The sequence below is a fragment of the Pelobates fuscus genome, chromosome 5, assembly GCF_036172605.1.
Source record: "Pelobates fuscus isolate aPelFus1 chromosome 5, aPelFus1.pri, whole genome shotgun sequence".
NCBI classification, from domain to species: Eukaryota; Metazoa; Chordata; class Amphibia; order Anura; family Pelobatidae; genus Pelobates; species Pelobates fuscus.
Genome location: NC_086321.1, coordinates 192,286,315 through 192,301,977, shown reverse-complemented (window position 1 = coordinate 192,301,977; position 15,663 = coordinate 192,286,315). Strand labels below are relative to the sequence as shown.

Below are 15,663 nucleotides of genomic sequence, written 5' to 3'. Positions count from 1 at the left end.
CAGCGGCTGCCATCTTAGGAGTGCTAGAGGAATAAACTCTGAGTTTCCTGGCTGTGAATCGAGGTTCAGAGTATGCAGACTGGGGTGCAGCAGCCACAGGCACTATAACTGCTGAAGACTGACCTCCAGGGCATTGTGGATGCTCTGGGACAGCTGAGTACCGTCGGCGAATGTGACAGGTTTTGACTTCGGCTTGTTTTATTACTCTTCCTTCTGTTACCTTTTGACTATGCTTTTGTACCCTCGTTGTTCTTGGCTTCTGGCTCCTCTGACCTCGGCTTGTCCCTGTATACTTTCTGTCTTTCTGACGTCAACCCGGCCATTCTAAGGTCAGGTACACGTTACTATTCTATTACACTCTACGTATAGGATCCCAGTATTTCCTGACATTACAACAGGGCCATTATGGACCCGGCAGGGCCATGTAAGTACCCAGGCAGGTCCATATGATACCCGCTTTGAGGAAATGGACCATTGAATGGATGAAATAGCTCTTGCCTTACAGACCCTGATAAATCGGTCTACTCCTGGACCAGATGAAGGTCGAACTCCCTCAGCAGCCCCCTGCCTACTGGGCTCGAGTTGGCTACAGTGGGTGCCTCTTCTCATGTCAAATCACCATTGCGTTATGGTAGGGCACCAGAGGCTTGCCATGGGTTTTTAAACCAGATAAGTATCCACTTTGAACTTGTTCATATCCTATAGATAGAGCGAAGGTGGGCTTCATCATAACACTGCTAGTGAATAGAGCCTTGACTTGGGAAAATCTTCTCTGGGAAAACGACAATCCTATTGTTTACAACTATGTCACTTTTGTAGAGGCTTTAAGGCGTACTTTTGATCCCCCCTGGTAGAAAGGCCAATGCATCCAGGTCTCTCCTTTGCCTTAGGCAAGGAAACAGAACCTTAGTAGACTATGCTCTGGACTTCAGGTCTCTAGCTTCTGAGGTTGGTTAGAACAACCAAGCCATTGTGGATGTATTCCTGAACGGTTTCTCAGATTCTATATTAGACAAGATTGCTACTAAGGATCTTCCAGAAAACCTAGAGGAGTTAATAACTTTAATTTCACACATAGATGTAAGAATGAGGTACAGACAATATACCTGAGACGGGCCTAGAAGGGTATCTATTCGTATGGCCCCTGTATATAACAATCCTGACTCCATGACACTAGCTTTACTGGAACCTATGCAATTAAGGATGACTAGGTTAAGCGAGGCCAAATGTCAATACAGGAGAAGGGAGGGGCTGTGTCTGTATTGCGGGCAAAGATGATATCTCCGTTTGAATTGTCCTAGCAGGCCGGAAAACTCTTGCACCTTCTTCTTTGTCCTGAAACATAATGATCACAGGCTTCTTATTCACATCACCTTGACCTGGGATAAAAACATAGTTAAGACTATGGCCTTAATAGATTCTTGTGCAGCAGAGAACTTAATTGACCAGAATTTTGCCATTGAAAAATCTCTTTCTTCCCGGTTAAGAGATACACCCTTGGCTGTTAAGGCCATAGATGGTAGACCCCTCCAGGTACCTGTGATTACACACGAAACCATAGCAATTCATATGAGGATAGGTGTGTTACGCAAGGAGATTTGTGTGCTCCAAGTGACCACTTCCCCGGGTTTCCCAATAGTATTAGGGTTTCCTTGGATAAGAAAGCATAATCCAACTATTGATTGGGAGAGAGGTGATATTGTTTCTTGGAGTAACAATTGTCGTCAAGGGTGTATCGCCAAAGTACAGCCTATTCACCTTATTAATGTTCCAACCATGTCTCCTTTGTTATGGAGGTTCTGGAACAATACGTTAAGGTGAAAGTGTTTGATTGGGGTAAAGCCAAATTATTACTGCCTCATAGATCCTATGATTGTTCATACAGACGCTTCCATGTTCGGGCCTCTATCTTAGCTGGCTCCGGTCACTGCTTCCCGCATCCCACTCAGTGACCCAAGTACTGTACCTCAGCCATTCCAAAATGGCATTTCTCTGGTTTCAGGGTCAGGCCTGCGGCCTGAATCTGATCCAGGACTATTCCAACATAAGTGTTCCTCCCAGGACTCACTATGGATCGCTATGTCATGCAGGTATGCGCAGGCAAAATCCTGGAAGCCATCAAGGAGTCTATCCACCAAGCGCTGGAATGTGGCGGGGGCATTCTTCATCCCGAATGGCATAACCTTAAAGTGGTATAAGCCAAACGGGGTGACGAATGCCGACTTGGGGATAGCTTCCCTGGCCAGGGGGATTTCCCAATAACCTTTACAGAGGTCAATGGTAGTTAGATAGTTTCCCCTGGCTATGCGATCCAGCAGCTCATCTACCCTGGGCATGGGGTATGCATCGGTCACGGTTTTATCATTAAGTTTACGATAGTCCACACAGAATCTGGTAGTACCATCTTTCTTAGGTACCAGTACAACCGGGGGACGCCCAAGGACTATCGGAGGATTCAATGACCCCTAGCTTGAGCATCTCAGTTATCTCCTTTTTCATCCCTGCCCGGACCGCCTCGGGGATCCGGTAGGGGGCCTGTCTTAAGGGTTGCTGCCCTGGGGTGTCTACTTGGTGGGTGGCTAAGTCGGTGTACCCTGGTTCCTGTGAGAACATTGCCTGTTTCTCTTGGAGCAGTTTGTGTAATTGCTCCCTCTCCACTGGGTTAAGTCGGTCCCCTATCTGCACTTGGCTCACTGTATCAGACGGGCAATTCTGGGTTAACAAGTTGGGTATGCGCAGGCTATCGGGGTCTTCGGATGCGGGGCTACATATGGCTGATACATCTTCTGGTCATTGAAGATATTCCTTTAACATATTCACGTGGAATATCTTTCTTAGGTTCTCATTGTGACAGCTGGCAATCACATAGGTAGTGTCCCCTCTTTTCTCCACTACCTGGTAAGGCCCCTGCCATGCTGCTTGCAACTTGTCTGCTTTAACATGCTTGAGCACCATCACTTTTTGTCCTATACAAAAACTCCTCCGCCTCGCTCCCTTGTCATACCATACTTTATGTCGCTTCTGGGCCGCCTGGAGATTAGCCTTGACCGACCTGGCTAGTTTCTCCATGCGGTCCCTAAGCTCCAGTACATAAGGTACGATGGGTACTCCAGCATTCTCTGTCTCTCCCTCCCAGTGCTCACGGATCAGGTTCAGGGGGCCCCGCACCTTTACGTCCGTATAGCAGTTCAAATGGAGAGAATCCGGTTGTTTCCTGGGGCACCTCCCGGTAAGCGAACAGGAGATGTGGTAGGAAACATTCCCAGTCTCTATATTCCTGGGTGAAGGTTTTTAACATTTGCTTGAGGGTTCCATTGAACCTCTCGCATAGCGCATTAGTCTGAGGATGATATGGGGAGCTGAGTAGGGATTTTATTTTGCAGACATGCCATAGTTGTTGCGTTAGTTCAGCAGTGAACTGGGTACCCCTGTCGGATAGAATCTCCCGAGGGAATCCTACCCGAGAGAAGACTTGCACTAAGTCATTAGCTACTGTGTCTGCCTGGATATTGGATAGAGCCACTGCCTCTGGGTAGCGGGTAGCGTAGTCCACCACGGTAAGAATATATCTCTTTCCGGATGGACTAGGGGTGGCGAGGGGCTCTACTAGGTCGATGGCTACCCGGCTAAAGGGTTCCTCTATAATGGGCATGTTCACGAGGTGTGCCTTAGGGTGGTCTCCTCTCTTGCCTACCCTTTGGCAGACCTCACATGTGTTACAGTATGTGCGCACGTCTGCATGTACTCCTGGCCAAAAGAGGGTATGGGTGATAGATTTGAGGGTACGGGTTACTGCTAAATGTCCGGCTAATGGGATGTCATGACCCACCTGGAGTATATCTTGTCTATACTTGTGGGGAATGACCGGCTGTCTCCTATGGTTCCCTTTCTTTTCGGTAAGTCTGTACAGTCTGCCCTGCTCCCATGCGAACGTCTCTTGGTCTGATCCCCCATTCCCTGTATCGGCTCTCTCCCTATATTTCTGAAGGGTCGGGTCCGTTTTAGTTTCAGCCTCAAAGGCTGCAGGGGTATCCCAGGGTAATGGGGACGGGTGATTAGTTACAGTCGGGTTTGGTCTTACCTGAGACTCCCGCACTGGTTAAGGGTCTCGAGTCCTTCCTGCTTGTGACCGGGTAGTGACAGGATGCGCCTCCGAGTTGTAGGAAGGAGCATAAGCAGAAGTCATGGGTCCCAGGTCGTTCCCCAGTAAAACCTCAGCTGGCAAATTAAACATGATTCCCACCCTCACAAGTCCTTTCCCCGCACCCCAATCTAAATGTACTTGAGCCGTGGGTAGCTTATAAATGTCCCCTCCAGCCACTCTGACAGCAACAGTGTCCGTGGAGTGTTTATGTGCTGGGACCAGTCGACCTTGTACTAGGGTGATAGTGGCCCCTGTGTCTCTCAACCCCTGCGTGGGGCAGCCCTCCAGCAATACCTCCTGTCTGTGGTGTTGCCGGTTGTCATTCGTGGCATATACGGGGTTGGCTTCGTGTAAGGGTCCCAGATATTCTTCCAAGGGGCTTTCCTGTTCAATACAGAAAGCGCGCGCTGGGCGATTATTTCCCGAGGGGGCTGCATTGTAATTCCTCGATGGGTAATTGTTGTTGAGGGGACAGTTAGCAATGAGATGCCCCGGCTGCTTGCATTTGTAGCAGGTGGGGTGGGAGCGCTCCTGTGTGTAGTGGCTGGGTGGTCCGGCGTATCGGGTAGGTCCTGCCGGCACAGGCGTACGAAACTCAGTTCGTGGGCTTGGTCGGTACGTGTCCCTTGGTTCGGTGCGGGTTACTGTTCGGGAGCTGTTAGATTCTTGTACCCGAGCGTCCCGGTGTTCATCAGCCAGTCTCGCTGCCTCGTTGAGATCGCTCGGTCGTCGGTCTTTTAACCACTCTCGTTTTTTTTGCTCCAGTCCCTCATAAAAAGGTTCCAATAAAAATAATTCTAAAACTTCGGCTGCTGTGACTGCTCGACACCCATTCATCCAATGAATAGCTGCTCTCCACTTTCGGTGTGCCCATTCGGCATGGGTATCATTCGTCTTTTTTTTAGTGTCGCGGAATTGCCTGCGGTAAGTGTCGGGGGTTACCGCGTACCATTTCAATAAGGTGTCTTTTACGAGCGGATATTGAGCTACTTCCTCTGTGCTAATAGTCTTGAAAGCCTCCATTGCTCGCCCGGCTAATTACCCTGCCAGTAGACGCGGCCAAGCTGTTGTGGGGATTTGATGCAAGGCACATTGCCGCTCAAAATCGGTAAAAAATGTGTCGATCCCCATCTCGTTCTCCACGAATGGCTTAAATGCCGCGAACGGGATCTTTGGTTGCCCCGCCAATTCTGTGGGGTTGCTGTGTGTGTTGATGGTGGTCCCAGGTTGTGCGGTTTTCATGCTGAGCTCATGGGCTCGGGCTCTTTCGATATCCGCCTCTGCCTCCGCCATAAATTTTCTCACTAGTTCCACGGAAGGGTTCGGCCCGTATAAGGGGAGCCTTTCCTTGACAATCCTTGTCTTTTCATCGTTGGGTAGTATCGTGAGTTCTGCCATGGTGAAACTCTGGTCCATCTCGGTTAGGTCAGCGATCAACTCTCTCCTTGGTCGATTACTTGCGTTCCCACCTCGGCTCTCGAGTAAATCTTTCAACGTGGTGTGCTTCAACTTATCGTAATTGCTCTCCATCCGTTCTGTACCTCTCTTAGGAATTCCAGGATGATCCCACCACTGACACCAATTGTTACGATTGCCTCCGGTCTAGCAGGAGGTTGGATCGCTTGGATGTCCTGGTTCCCGAAGTCAGAGAGTCGAACGATGCTTCAATCGGTAGAAACCTGTAAGTGTAGAATATCCCACTAGCTATAGTAAAGCTAGGATTTCCCGGATCCCTACAACACGAGTCGAGGCTGCGAGTTGAGGGTAAAACAAACTGGCTTTAATGGCACACAAGCATGGCAATTTATGCAAGTCCCCAGGTCCAGGGACAGCCCCCTATGGACCTGATGGGATACAGGTACAATGCAACTAGACAACCAATCAATGTATCTTTCAGAGTAGTACCCGCCCAGCTTGGAGATAATGAGGCCAACGGTTATACAATCTAATTATCTCCAAGCGCCCAAAAGACCATGCTTTAGTGTGTTCCAGCAAACAGCATAAAAATATATAACTTAGGCATTATAGATAGAATATAGTTCATTCCACGAATCGTTCGGTAGCTCAGATCTGGATGCATCAAGTATACGAGTTGCGCCCAGATCCCACGAACAAAATGGGAGGTTTCTGCTATAGAAAGTCTTGTTTGGTAGTTGGATTGTAAGCCCTCGATGGCGGCCATGTATTTAGGTCCGCCAATAGACAGCGGGACCTCGACTCCGTACTTATGGATCCCTGCTATCAGTCTGGTTGTCCCGGCCAATCGGGACACGAACGGAGACCGCCCAGAAGGGGTACTTAACCTGCGGTTAACCGCAAGATGAACGTTCTAATCGATGCCACACGCCAGAACGTAGGTGGACCGTCAATTAGCTTGTGGTTAACTGCAGACTCCGCTTGCCGGGTGGTCGGCCATTCGGTACTTCGAGGGGTGACGGGGTTAAGTGGTGGCACACGCCAAAGGCTAGATGGTCCATAATTCGTACTGATGAATGAGACTTTATAACAGTTTGTGTAATCCGTTTGTATGGATTGAATGCCGGTAAAATAGGGTTTTAATAAAAAGAGGCAGAGTATAACAATATAACTGGTCTTTGTAACATTATGCTTACTGATTTGGTATATATTAATCATATCGGTTTGAATAAATTTAATATGGGGTTACAATCAATAATTGAATAGGCGCTGGCTTTGGGGGACGCATCCACCCTCCCTATAGCTGGTGTAGTGGTCTGCGGTGGCGGGTTTCCTGCGCCAGCAAGTTTTGTGAATGAATAATACCCGGACGGGCTTGGGGAGTCGCAGCCTGAATTTGGTTGATGACAAAGGACAGGCTGAAGAGACTCTGAAAGAAGTTTAAAGTGTACCTGTCTGCTGGGTAAAACCAGCAGCTGACAGTATTTAGTTGTGTTGGTTTAAATAAAACTGTGACTGTTGCCTTTACCCACTTAACATGGTGTTGCATTACTTTTTGGGAATGAAAGGGTAATGGGATTTGGTGATCGAAGGAGTCAGCAGCCATGTGCAAAGGGTAGAGAATCTGGACACAGCAGGGTCATGGTCTGATCGTATGATAGACTAAGGGCCTCCAATTATGATGTCAGTATAGTTTGGTGTAAGTATTTTATGGACATGAGGGGAAAGAAGGAATAGTCCTGAGTTGCGGGGTATGTAGATTTCCATATGTCATAACATTTTTATTTCTGGAGTAATTGGGTGAATTATTGACATTCGTGTCTGGTAGGTCCAACTTGCCCTGCAGCACAAGCTTAGAAATTATTTTAAATGTTTACCAAAAGATAAGAAATTATTTTAATGCTTATCCAACAATATTAGAATGATATCATAGTTGTTGTTATTATTATTATTTCAAAAATTAGATTAGTTGGGGGGCTGGAATCTATTTTATGTATTTTATAGTACTGTGTCCTTTTCTTGATGCTTTTTTTTTATAAAGAATCAATACACTGGATTGAATGCTGCTAGGCATAATGGTCTGGGCACAGTAAAACTGCGGGAAAAAAATATACTAATAATGAAGTCATTTAATGACTGCACTATCTGTAATTCTTGTTTTTGATGCTTGTCAGGCTCTCATACATCTTTTGATGCTTGACAATGTTTAAGTGCCATGAGCTTTTTTACCCTAATAAAAGAAAAAAACATAAATAAAAAACAATAAATAAACAGATGAAAGCACAGATGTCTATGCAAATATATTCTTGTAAGAAACAGTACCATTTCCTACAGCTGCTAAATCAGTCTTTAAGTATAGATTTAATTATGCAAGTGTTTACTGATTTCCTCTAAATGCATGTACAAGATTGTTGCTTTGCTCCTTATGATGAGGTTCTGCAGTAAACCTAGTTTTCTGAGACAAATATTCCGTGAATCCGTTCTGATATGACCCAATCACTATAGTCCTACTAGCAGTGAAGGTCTACATAGTGGTAATTGATATTTGTTGTTATGGTAACAGGCTCCTGCAGGTGTATTATATTCTGCTTATTCACATTATATGTGGTAAAACAATTGGAATAAAAGCTAGGTTGTAAAGATATAGGTGTTCTGAGAACCAAATGTTTTACTTCTTTAAACAACTAATTCCTGTCCTAATGTGTTTTATACCCCACCTCCTATAGACTGTAAGCTCGTTTGAGCAGGGTCCTCTTCATCCTATCGTTCCTGTAAGTTTTCTTGTAATTGTCCTATTTATAGTTAAATCCCCCCTCTCATAATATTGTAAAGCGCTATGGAGTCTGTTGGCGCTAAATAAATGGCTATTATAATAATAAATATCAGTCTTAATTATTAGCTAATTGCCATATGTATGCTGCAAAGATGTAGGTACTAGAAGATAACATTTAAGCCTTAATGATTAGATAATTGCCACAGGCATGGGTGAAATAATGGTGTGTTTGTCCCCAGGTGCCTGTTTAAAGGAGGTGCCTGAAGCCAGGCAGACATGTTTTTTTATTTTTTTTATTTTAAAGGATCAAATACAAGGGCAAGTAGGTTGACCAATTTATCACACACACAAGCACAACCCGGTACAAATGCATTTATAGACACATACCTACAAAGCTCTTGTGTTTACAGGCACATAACTCTACATGCACACACTCAAACTTGACCTTATACATGCACATTATGCTTGCAAAAAATATATTAATATTGCCAGTATGCAAACAGCTTCTAGTGATAGCTGTTTCACCATACACTCACAACCCCAGAAAACTGGATCTATCTATCTATCTATCTATCTATCGCACAACAATACAATTTTTACTCAAAGTATTACATTTCAAAAGAATAAAGGTTAGGACAGGGCCAGATTAAGAGCCCAGTGGGCCCGGTGCTGACAATTATGATGGGCCTAATTACAGAATCTTATCGAACAAAAACACTAAAACAGTCATACCTCTCAAGCGTTATGTATCTGGTGGAGATGGTGCCAGAGGGAAACTAATAGGATGCAGCTATAAGAAAACACTGATTTTTTTTTAAATATGCTAATCTCTCTCTAATTAATGCTTTCATCTTTCAAGTAAATCCATTCCCCCTAACAGCAGTGTCCAGTGAAGCAGGAAGTAAATGGGCGGTGTAAAGGGGTGGGCCACTGACACGAATCACGTGACCAGAGCTGCCAAAAGGAGCGAAAATTTCCAAAAAGGGGGCATGTCTGCCCAAAGAATTGGAAGGCCAGCCTGGCATCGGTGTCCCTATGTATCACAGTGTTAGTGTTCCTCATGTCACCCAGTGTCTGTGTCCTCATTGCTCCCAGTGTCACTAGGATACTAGGGGACACTGAGAGACATGGGGACACAGTGAGACATGGGGACACTGAGACACTTGGGGACACTGGGAGATATGGAGACACATACACTAGGGACACAGAGACATGGGGACACAGACATTTGGGGACACTAAGACATTATGGACATTTGGAGACATGGGGACACTGGCTGTAAGGCATGGGGACACAGACACTTGGGGACACTGGGAGACATGGGGACACTGAAACATTTGGGAACACTGGGAGACATGGGGACACTAGGGATACTGAGAGACATGGGGACACTGAGACACTAGGGACACTGGCTGGGAGACATGGGGACAATGGGAGACATGGGGACACTGGGAGACATGGGGGCACTGAGACACTAGGGACACTGAGAGACATGGGGACACAGACACTGGGAGACTAAGGGACACTGGGAGCCATGGGGACACTGAGACACTAGGGACACTGGCTGGGAGACATGGGGACACTGGAAGACACTGTGTCTTTAGTGTCTCCGTGTCCCAATGTGTCTCTCAATGTCCCTATGTCTCACAGCATCCCCTAGTGTCTTAGTGTCCCCAGGTCTCCCAGTATCCCAGTGTCTGTGTCCCCATCTGTCCCCTAGTGTCTCAGTGTCCCCATGTTTCCCAGTGTCTCCAAGTGTCTGTGTCCCCAGGTATCCCAGTGTCCGTTAGTGTCTCAGTACCCCAATGTCTCCCTGCATCCTTTCCCCTCATCCCTCACTTCCCTAAGCTGTAGGCTGTCTCTGCAGGTTGGGAGCTGCTGTCTGAACTCTCTGCGCTGTGTAGGTGCTCCCATGCGGATCAGTAAGTAGAGAGAGGCAGGGAGGGATATGCAGTAACTTCATATCCCTGCCTCTCTCCACACACACAGTGACCCCTACTGGCCGGCGCTAGTATTGCAGAGTAATCTCTGTTTATACTGAGAAAGATATCTGCATTTGTATTGCCAGTATTACTGCAATACTGGCACAGCCAGGCAGCCTCAAATACCATCTGTGCCAGTAAAATACCAGTCAGGTGGCAAACCTAGGAGTAGAGTGTAAAAAAACAAAAACAAATGTAAAAAAAAAAAAAAATATATAGCTCCATCAGCCCCTATGTTAATCCAGCCCTGAGTTAGGAGTAGTGGCAATGTGATATGCTGCTGAATTAGCTGAGAAAATATGGGGTCCACATGGGTACCCTGCCTAAGGTCTTCTGATGAGTTACTCTGGCTCGGTGTCTATCTGTCTATGATCATAGTTGTTCTGAAGTACTGCCATTTTGATATGTACTACATATAAATGTGCACCGATTAATACATATACACATTGTTTATTGTGTATGTGCGTGTGCCTGTGAGTTGAATATGTACAGACCTATAACTATGATACTCACTGTTTTGTATGTTACTGTGTATAAGTATTTTCACATAGTAACATGGTAATCCAGAGTTAAAGAAAGATGTGGGTCTATTAAGTTTAACTTTCCACATCACATCTCTTTCAGCATTTGATCTGGACATATTTGTAGGCATTCAGCCCTTAATTATTCTTGTGATTTGCAGGTCCGTTATGTGTCCAGGAAGGGGAAGACCAAGTAGCTGAGGGTGGGTTGCCTTGGCTGAAGCAACGTCCCCCTGAGTTGTGTCAAGATGGAACCCCTTTGTCTGACCAAACCCCAGATCCCAGTTTACCTCCAAGTCACCCTGACACCCCTCCAGGTCCTACATGCTGCCAGTTGCGAGAAGGAACTCCATGCCCTCCCATCCAGGAAGAAGAAAGCCCTCCTGAGATGGAAACACCAACCCATGCACCTGGTAACTCAGAGGAGCAAGACCTCCCACAAATCCTTCCGGACAGTGGACTAAGTGACCCCACACCTAGCACAGAATGCATGGAGGAAGCTGTGGACTTTGGGGGGGAAATGGAACCCCCCCTAAAATCACGTATGCAAAAGGTTTGTGTCAACTATTACAATGAAGTAAAGTAATTCACTCATGCTTCAAAAAGGCTCTCCTATCCAAGTACCACTCTGATATTTGTCTTCTTTTGCAGGATGCTGACCCTGTTGTGGTGGCTCTCGTGCTGTTCCTTGATTTTTCGCTTGCATTTCTCATCTCATATTTTCTGACATGATGAGATGAAGAAGTGTCCCTTATCTTGTGCACAATCTGTCTTTTCTCGCTTTCTCTCTCCTTTTCTACCTCTTTATCCCTAATGTTTACATATAAAGGGCTTTCTCTATCTGTCACATTCTCTCACTATTTGGACTGAATCTTTTTACATGTAAAAAATTATCACAGGTTTTATCTGAATTCCCCTTCTAGACTAGATTAGAATATTTTGAGATAAAAAGTCTAAATATACGATATTCGGTCCTTTTTCTATCTCTCTCCTTGTTTTCTCTCTTTCTCTGTTCCAGTCTCACTGTCTCTCTCTGTTTCAGTTTTTTCTCTCTTTTTTTTTCTCTCTAGCTGTTTCTTTCTCTCATGGTTATTCACTAAAGTGAGAACTGTCAGGAAATCAAAGTGAATTTCAAATGTAAAGGGTTTCTCCAACGTCCATGATCACTCGTACTTTGAGAAGTGGTCATGGAGGAAGGAATCTGGATGTGCAGTATTCCAGACTGCCAAATGTCAATTTTGTGCAAAATTTAAATCTGTTGTCCATGCACCTAGAAGGCTGGTAACAAATGTTCTTTCCTCCATCCCTTCTCGTTTTCCTATCCAATACCTCTCCCCTTCCGAGCTCAGAGCATCTGCATGCACTCTGAACCAGTAAGATGGTCCAATCCAAGGCTCCTCTATGAGAAGCCTTTGATTTGACTGCACTTCAGACAAGGGCATTCTGAGCAAGACCAGGAACTTCACTTGGCATTGGATTCCGGGTAAGTAAAAGCTTATTTAATTAATTTTATAAGTGTTTGTGTGAGTGTGGATCGGGGGACCTAAAGAATAATGCCCAATTGGGCATTAGTCGGTTTAAATAAAACCTTAATGTAATAGTGTTTTCAGTCAAGCCAAATTTGTTTTCAAAAAAATCATGAAGTCCGATATGCTTTCAGTTCAGCTATTTTGAAATCACTTTGATTTCTGGCAATTCTCACTATAGCGAATAACTCTGTCTGTCTCTGTTCCAAGCACTGTTTCTCTCTCTCCATATATCTCTGCCTCTCTCTTTCTTTCAGTCTCACTCAGAAACAATCTCGTTAATCCCATTACATTGACAATATGGACTATGACTGTTGAATACCCATTTCCTTTGAACCTTTTCTTTCTTTTCACTTCTCTGCCACTGCTTCCCATTGTAGGCTCTATTTAGCTTTTTCTGTCACACCCTCTCCTGAGAGCACACCTATATGGAATGCCATCCAGTTAATTATATTTGCAAGTTTTTTTCATTGCGGAATTTAAAAAGACCCCACCTCTGTTCCTGAATTGCACCTTAATCCCCTCACCCCTCCCTTGCATCACACACCCACCCTCCTGGATTGCCTCTATTCTGCTCCTTTTCAAATTCATCCCTAGCACTATACTTCCCCTAAACTTTGTCCTAATTTACGCTATACCCTATGCTTCCCTTGACTTGTGCTTTATACCCTTTTCAGAGCATGCACTACATTCCTATTTTTGTAGCAGTATTTTGCCTTTTCTTGAACCTGGAAGATGCAAAAAAGAAAACGAAACAAAAACCTGATCTAATAAAAATGAAAATGCAAAAAAACCCACATGATGTTCACTAATTCGACGAGCCCAGTATGACACAATATGTGAGTTACAGTGCAATGTGATCGCACTCCAGGTATAGACAAGAAGCTGGCTTTTTACAATCACTGATTGTAATGAATAAGCTTACACCAGTCAAAAAGACCATTATGTTTCAAATTCATGACACAACACACAGTGTTTGCCATGAGTAATTTGTGAGCAAAAGTGGCAGTTAGGTTGATGCATCTTGACCTCAACACAGACAGAGAGGGCTTTCTACCAGCCAGGAATTTATATCATTTTAACGAGCAGATGCAGCTTCTTGTTAAGCTAACAAGAACTTTACTGTCACCGCATTGATGCACGGAAGCTATCATGATGCTAATAGAAAATGCAAAAAGTGTAAACAGCCTGCAGTCTTTATACTACCTAATTAAGCCCTGAAATGTATAAAATCTCGTTTTACGTGCCTGGGTTACAGGAACACCGTTACTTACACTAGGGTCAAGAAAATCTGCCCCACAGCCAATCACTGTCCTCTCATTAACTGCCCCCTTTGCATGACTTTGACATACTATACAGATAATAAGAGGACAGTGATTGGCTGTGACAGTGGAGTCAAGGCAGCAGCTTAGCTCACACTGATCTATCATTGATAATAAAGATGTTTTGTAGGAAAGGAGATAGGGCTAGGGGTTAAGTTATGTTGCAGAAAACTGGAGAGCACTTTTCTTTCCGTTTCTTTTCTTTTTAAAATAACACTCTTTAATTTTACAAAAACTTCAGCTTTCAATAGCAAAAGGCACTTTTATAAATTAACCAGGTTACACCCTCTGGGTGTCAGACAACCTGTCCAGTTACTTTCTGGTTTGGTTAGCTCAGTGAAGCTAAACTCAATAGGCAGCAATTGCTCACAGCACATGCCTTGCAAATACTTCTCATTGAGCTGCATTGGGAAGTCTGTGATTGGACAGACACAGAAAGTCGGGGCGGGGTTGGAAGGGGAGAGCTTGCAAAAGCTGCAGACAAGATATCTGCATCTTTTACAAGCTGTTTTTATTTATACCCCTTATGGGAAAAATTTTTTATTAAATGCATGTATCTTGTCAGTGGGGGAGTATCTACTAAACAGCGATTTTGTTGGGATTTAGTATGTCCCTTTAGGTTAACCCCTTAAAGACCAAACTTCTGGAATAAAAGGGAATCATGACGTGTCAGACACGTCATGTGTCCTTAAGGGGTTAAACAAAGGAGACTGTACTAGGGAGTCATGTCTACAAATGCTCGCAGTTTAGGGAATAAGATCCATGAACTTGTGGCAATAATGGCAACTGATAGTGTAGATTTAGTCGCTGTTACTGAGACATGGTATAATGAGAAAAATGACTGGGACATAGCAATACCAGGGTACTCTTTATATAGAAAAGACAGGGAAGGCAAGAAAGGGGGAGGGGTGGCCCTGTATGTAAAGAATAGCATAAAATCTAGCCTAATAAAGGTTAGTGAGGCGAACATAGAGTCAGTTTGGGTTACATTAGAATTTGGTAATCACACAGTAACTCGTGTAGGTGTGATTTATAGGCCCCCAGGACAAATTGAAGAGTTAGATAATCTACTAGTTGAAGAAATAGCTAAAATGACAATGAAGGGGGAAGTTATCATCATGGGTGACTTTAATCTTCCTGATATAAATTGGAAAACAAAAATAGCTACTTGTGGCAGGAGCACACATATTCTAAACTCCCTACTGGGATTGTCTCTAAAACAAGTCGTTGAGGAGCCAACTCGTAAAGAGGCCATACTAGATTTAGTGTTAACAAATGGAGATTTGGTATCAGATATTACTGTAGGTGAAAGTTTAGGATCCAGTGATCATCAGTCAGTGTGGTTTAATATAAGAACAGTGACTGAGTCACACCACACAAAAACAAAAGTTTTAGAGTTTAGAAAAACAGACTTTTCCAAAATTAGAATATGTGTAAAGGAGTCATTATCAGACTGGAGCAATTTAAATGGAGTCCAAAAGAAATGGGATTATTTAAAAGTTGCACTACTGAAGGCAACAGAAAATTGCATTAGGCTTGTCAGTAAAAGCAAAAAATTCAAGAAACCACTGTGGTACTCCACAGATGTAGCCAAAATAGTAAAAAACAAAAAGTTAGCATTTAGTAATTATAAAAAAAACCAGAGTGAGGAAGACAGAATGACCTATAAGATTAGGCAGAAAGAGGCTAAGCAAGTTATAAGAGCTTCCAAATCACACACAGAAGAGAAAATAGCACAGTCAGTAAAAAAGGGGGATAAAACCTTTTTTAGATACATAAATGAGAAAAGAAAAGTAAAACAAGGATTAGTTAGATTAAAAACAAAAGAAGGAAGGTATGTAGACGAGGATAAAGGTCTAGCTGACTGCCTCAATGAATATTTTTGTTCGGTATTTACAGATGAAAATGAAGGAAAGGGACCTCAGTTAAGAAAAAGGATAAATGAGTCATTTATTACACGTGAGTTTACAGAGGAAGAG

At 44.2% G+C, this 15,663-nt stretch overlaps 1 protein-coding gene across 1 annotated transcript in view; it reads left to right on the top strand.

Annotated features, from left to right (window-relative positions):
- Positions 1-13,142, top strand: part of JPH4 (junctophilin 4) — a 90,986-nt gene extending 77,844 nt beyond the window's left edge. The window contains exons 5-6 of the mRNA XM_063454870.1: positions 10,998-11,389; positions 11,488-13,142. Coding sequence (XP_063310940.1) covers positions 10,998-11,389; positions 11,488-11,568 — 473 coding nt within the window. The 3' untranslated portion in view covers positions 11,569-13,142. The remainder of the gene's footprint in view (positions 1-10,997; positions 11,390-11,487) is intronic.
- The last annotated feature ends 2,521 nt before the right edge of the window (positions 13,143-15,663 follow it).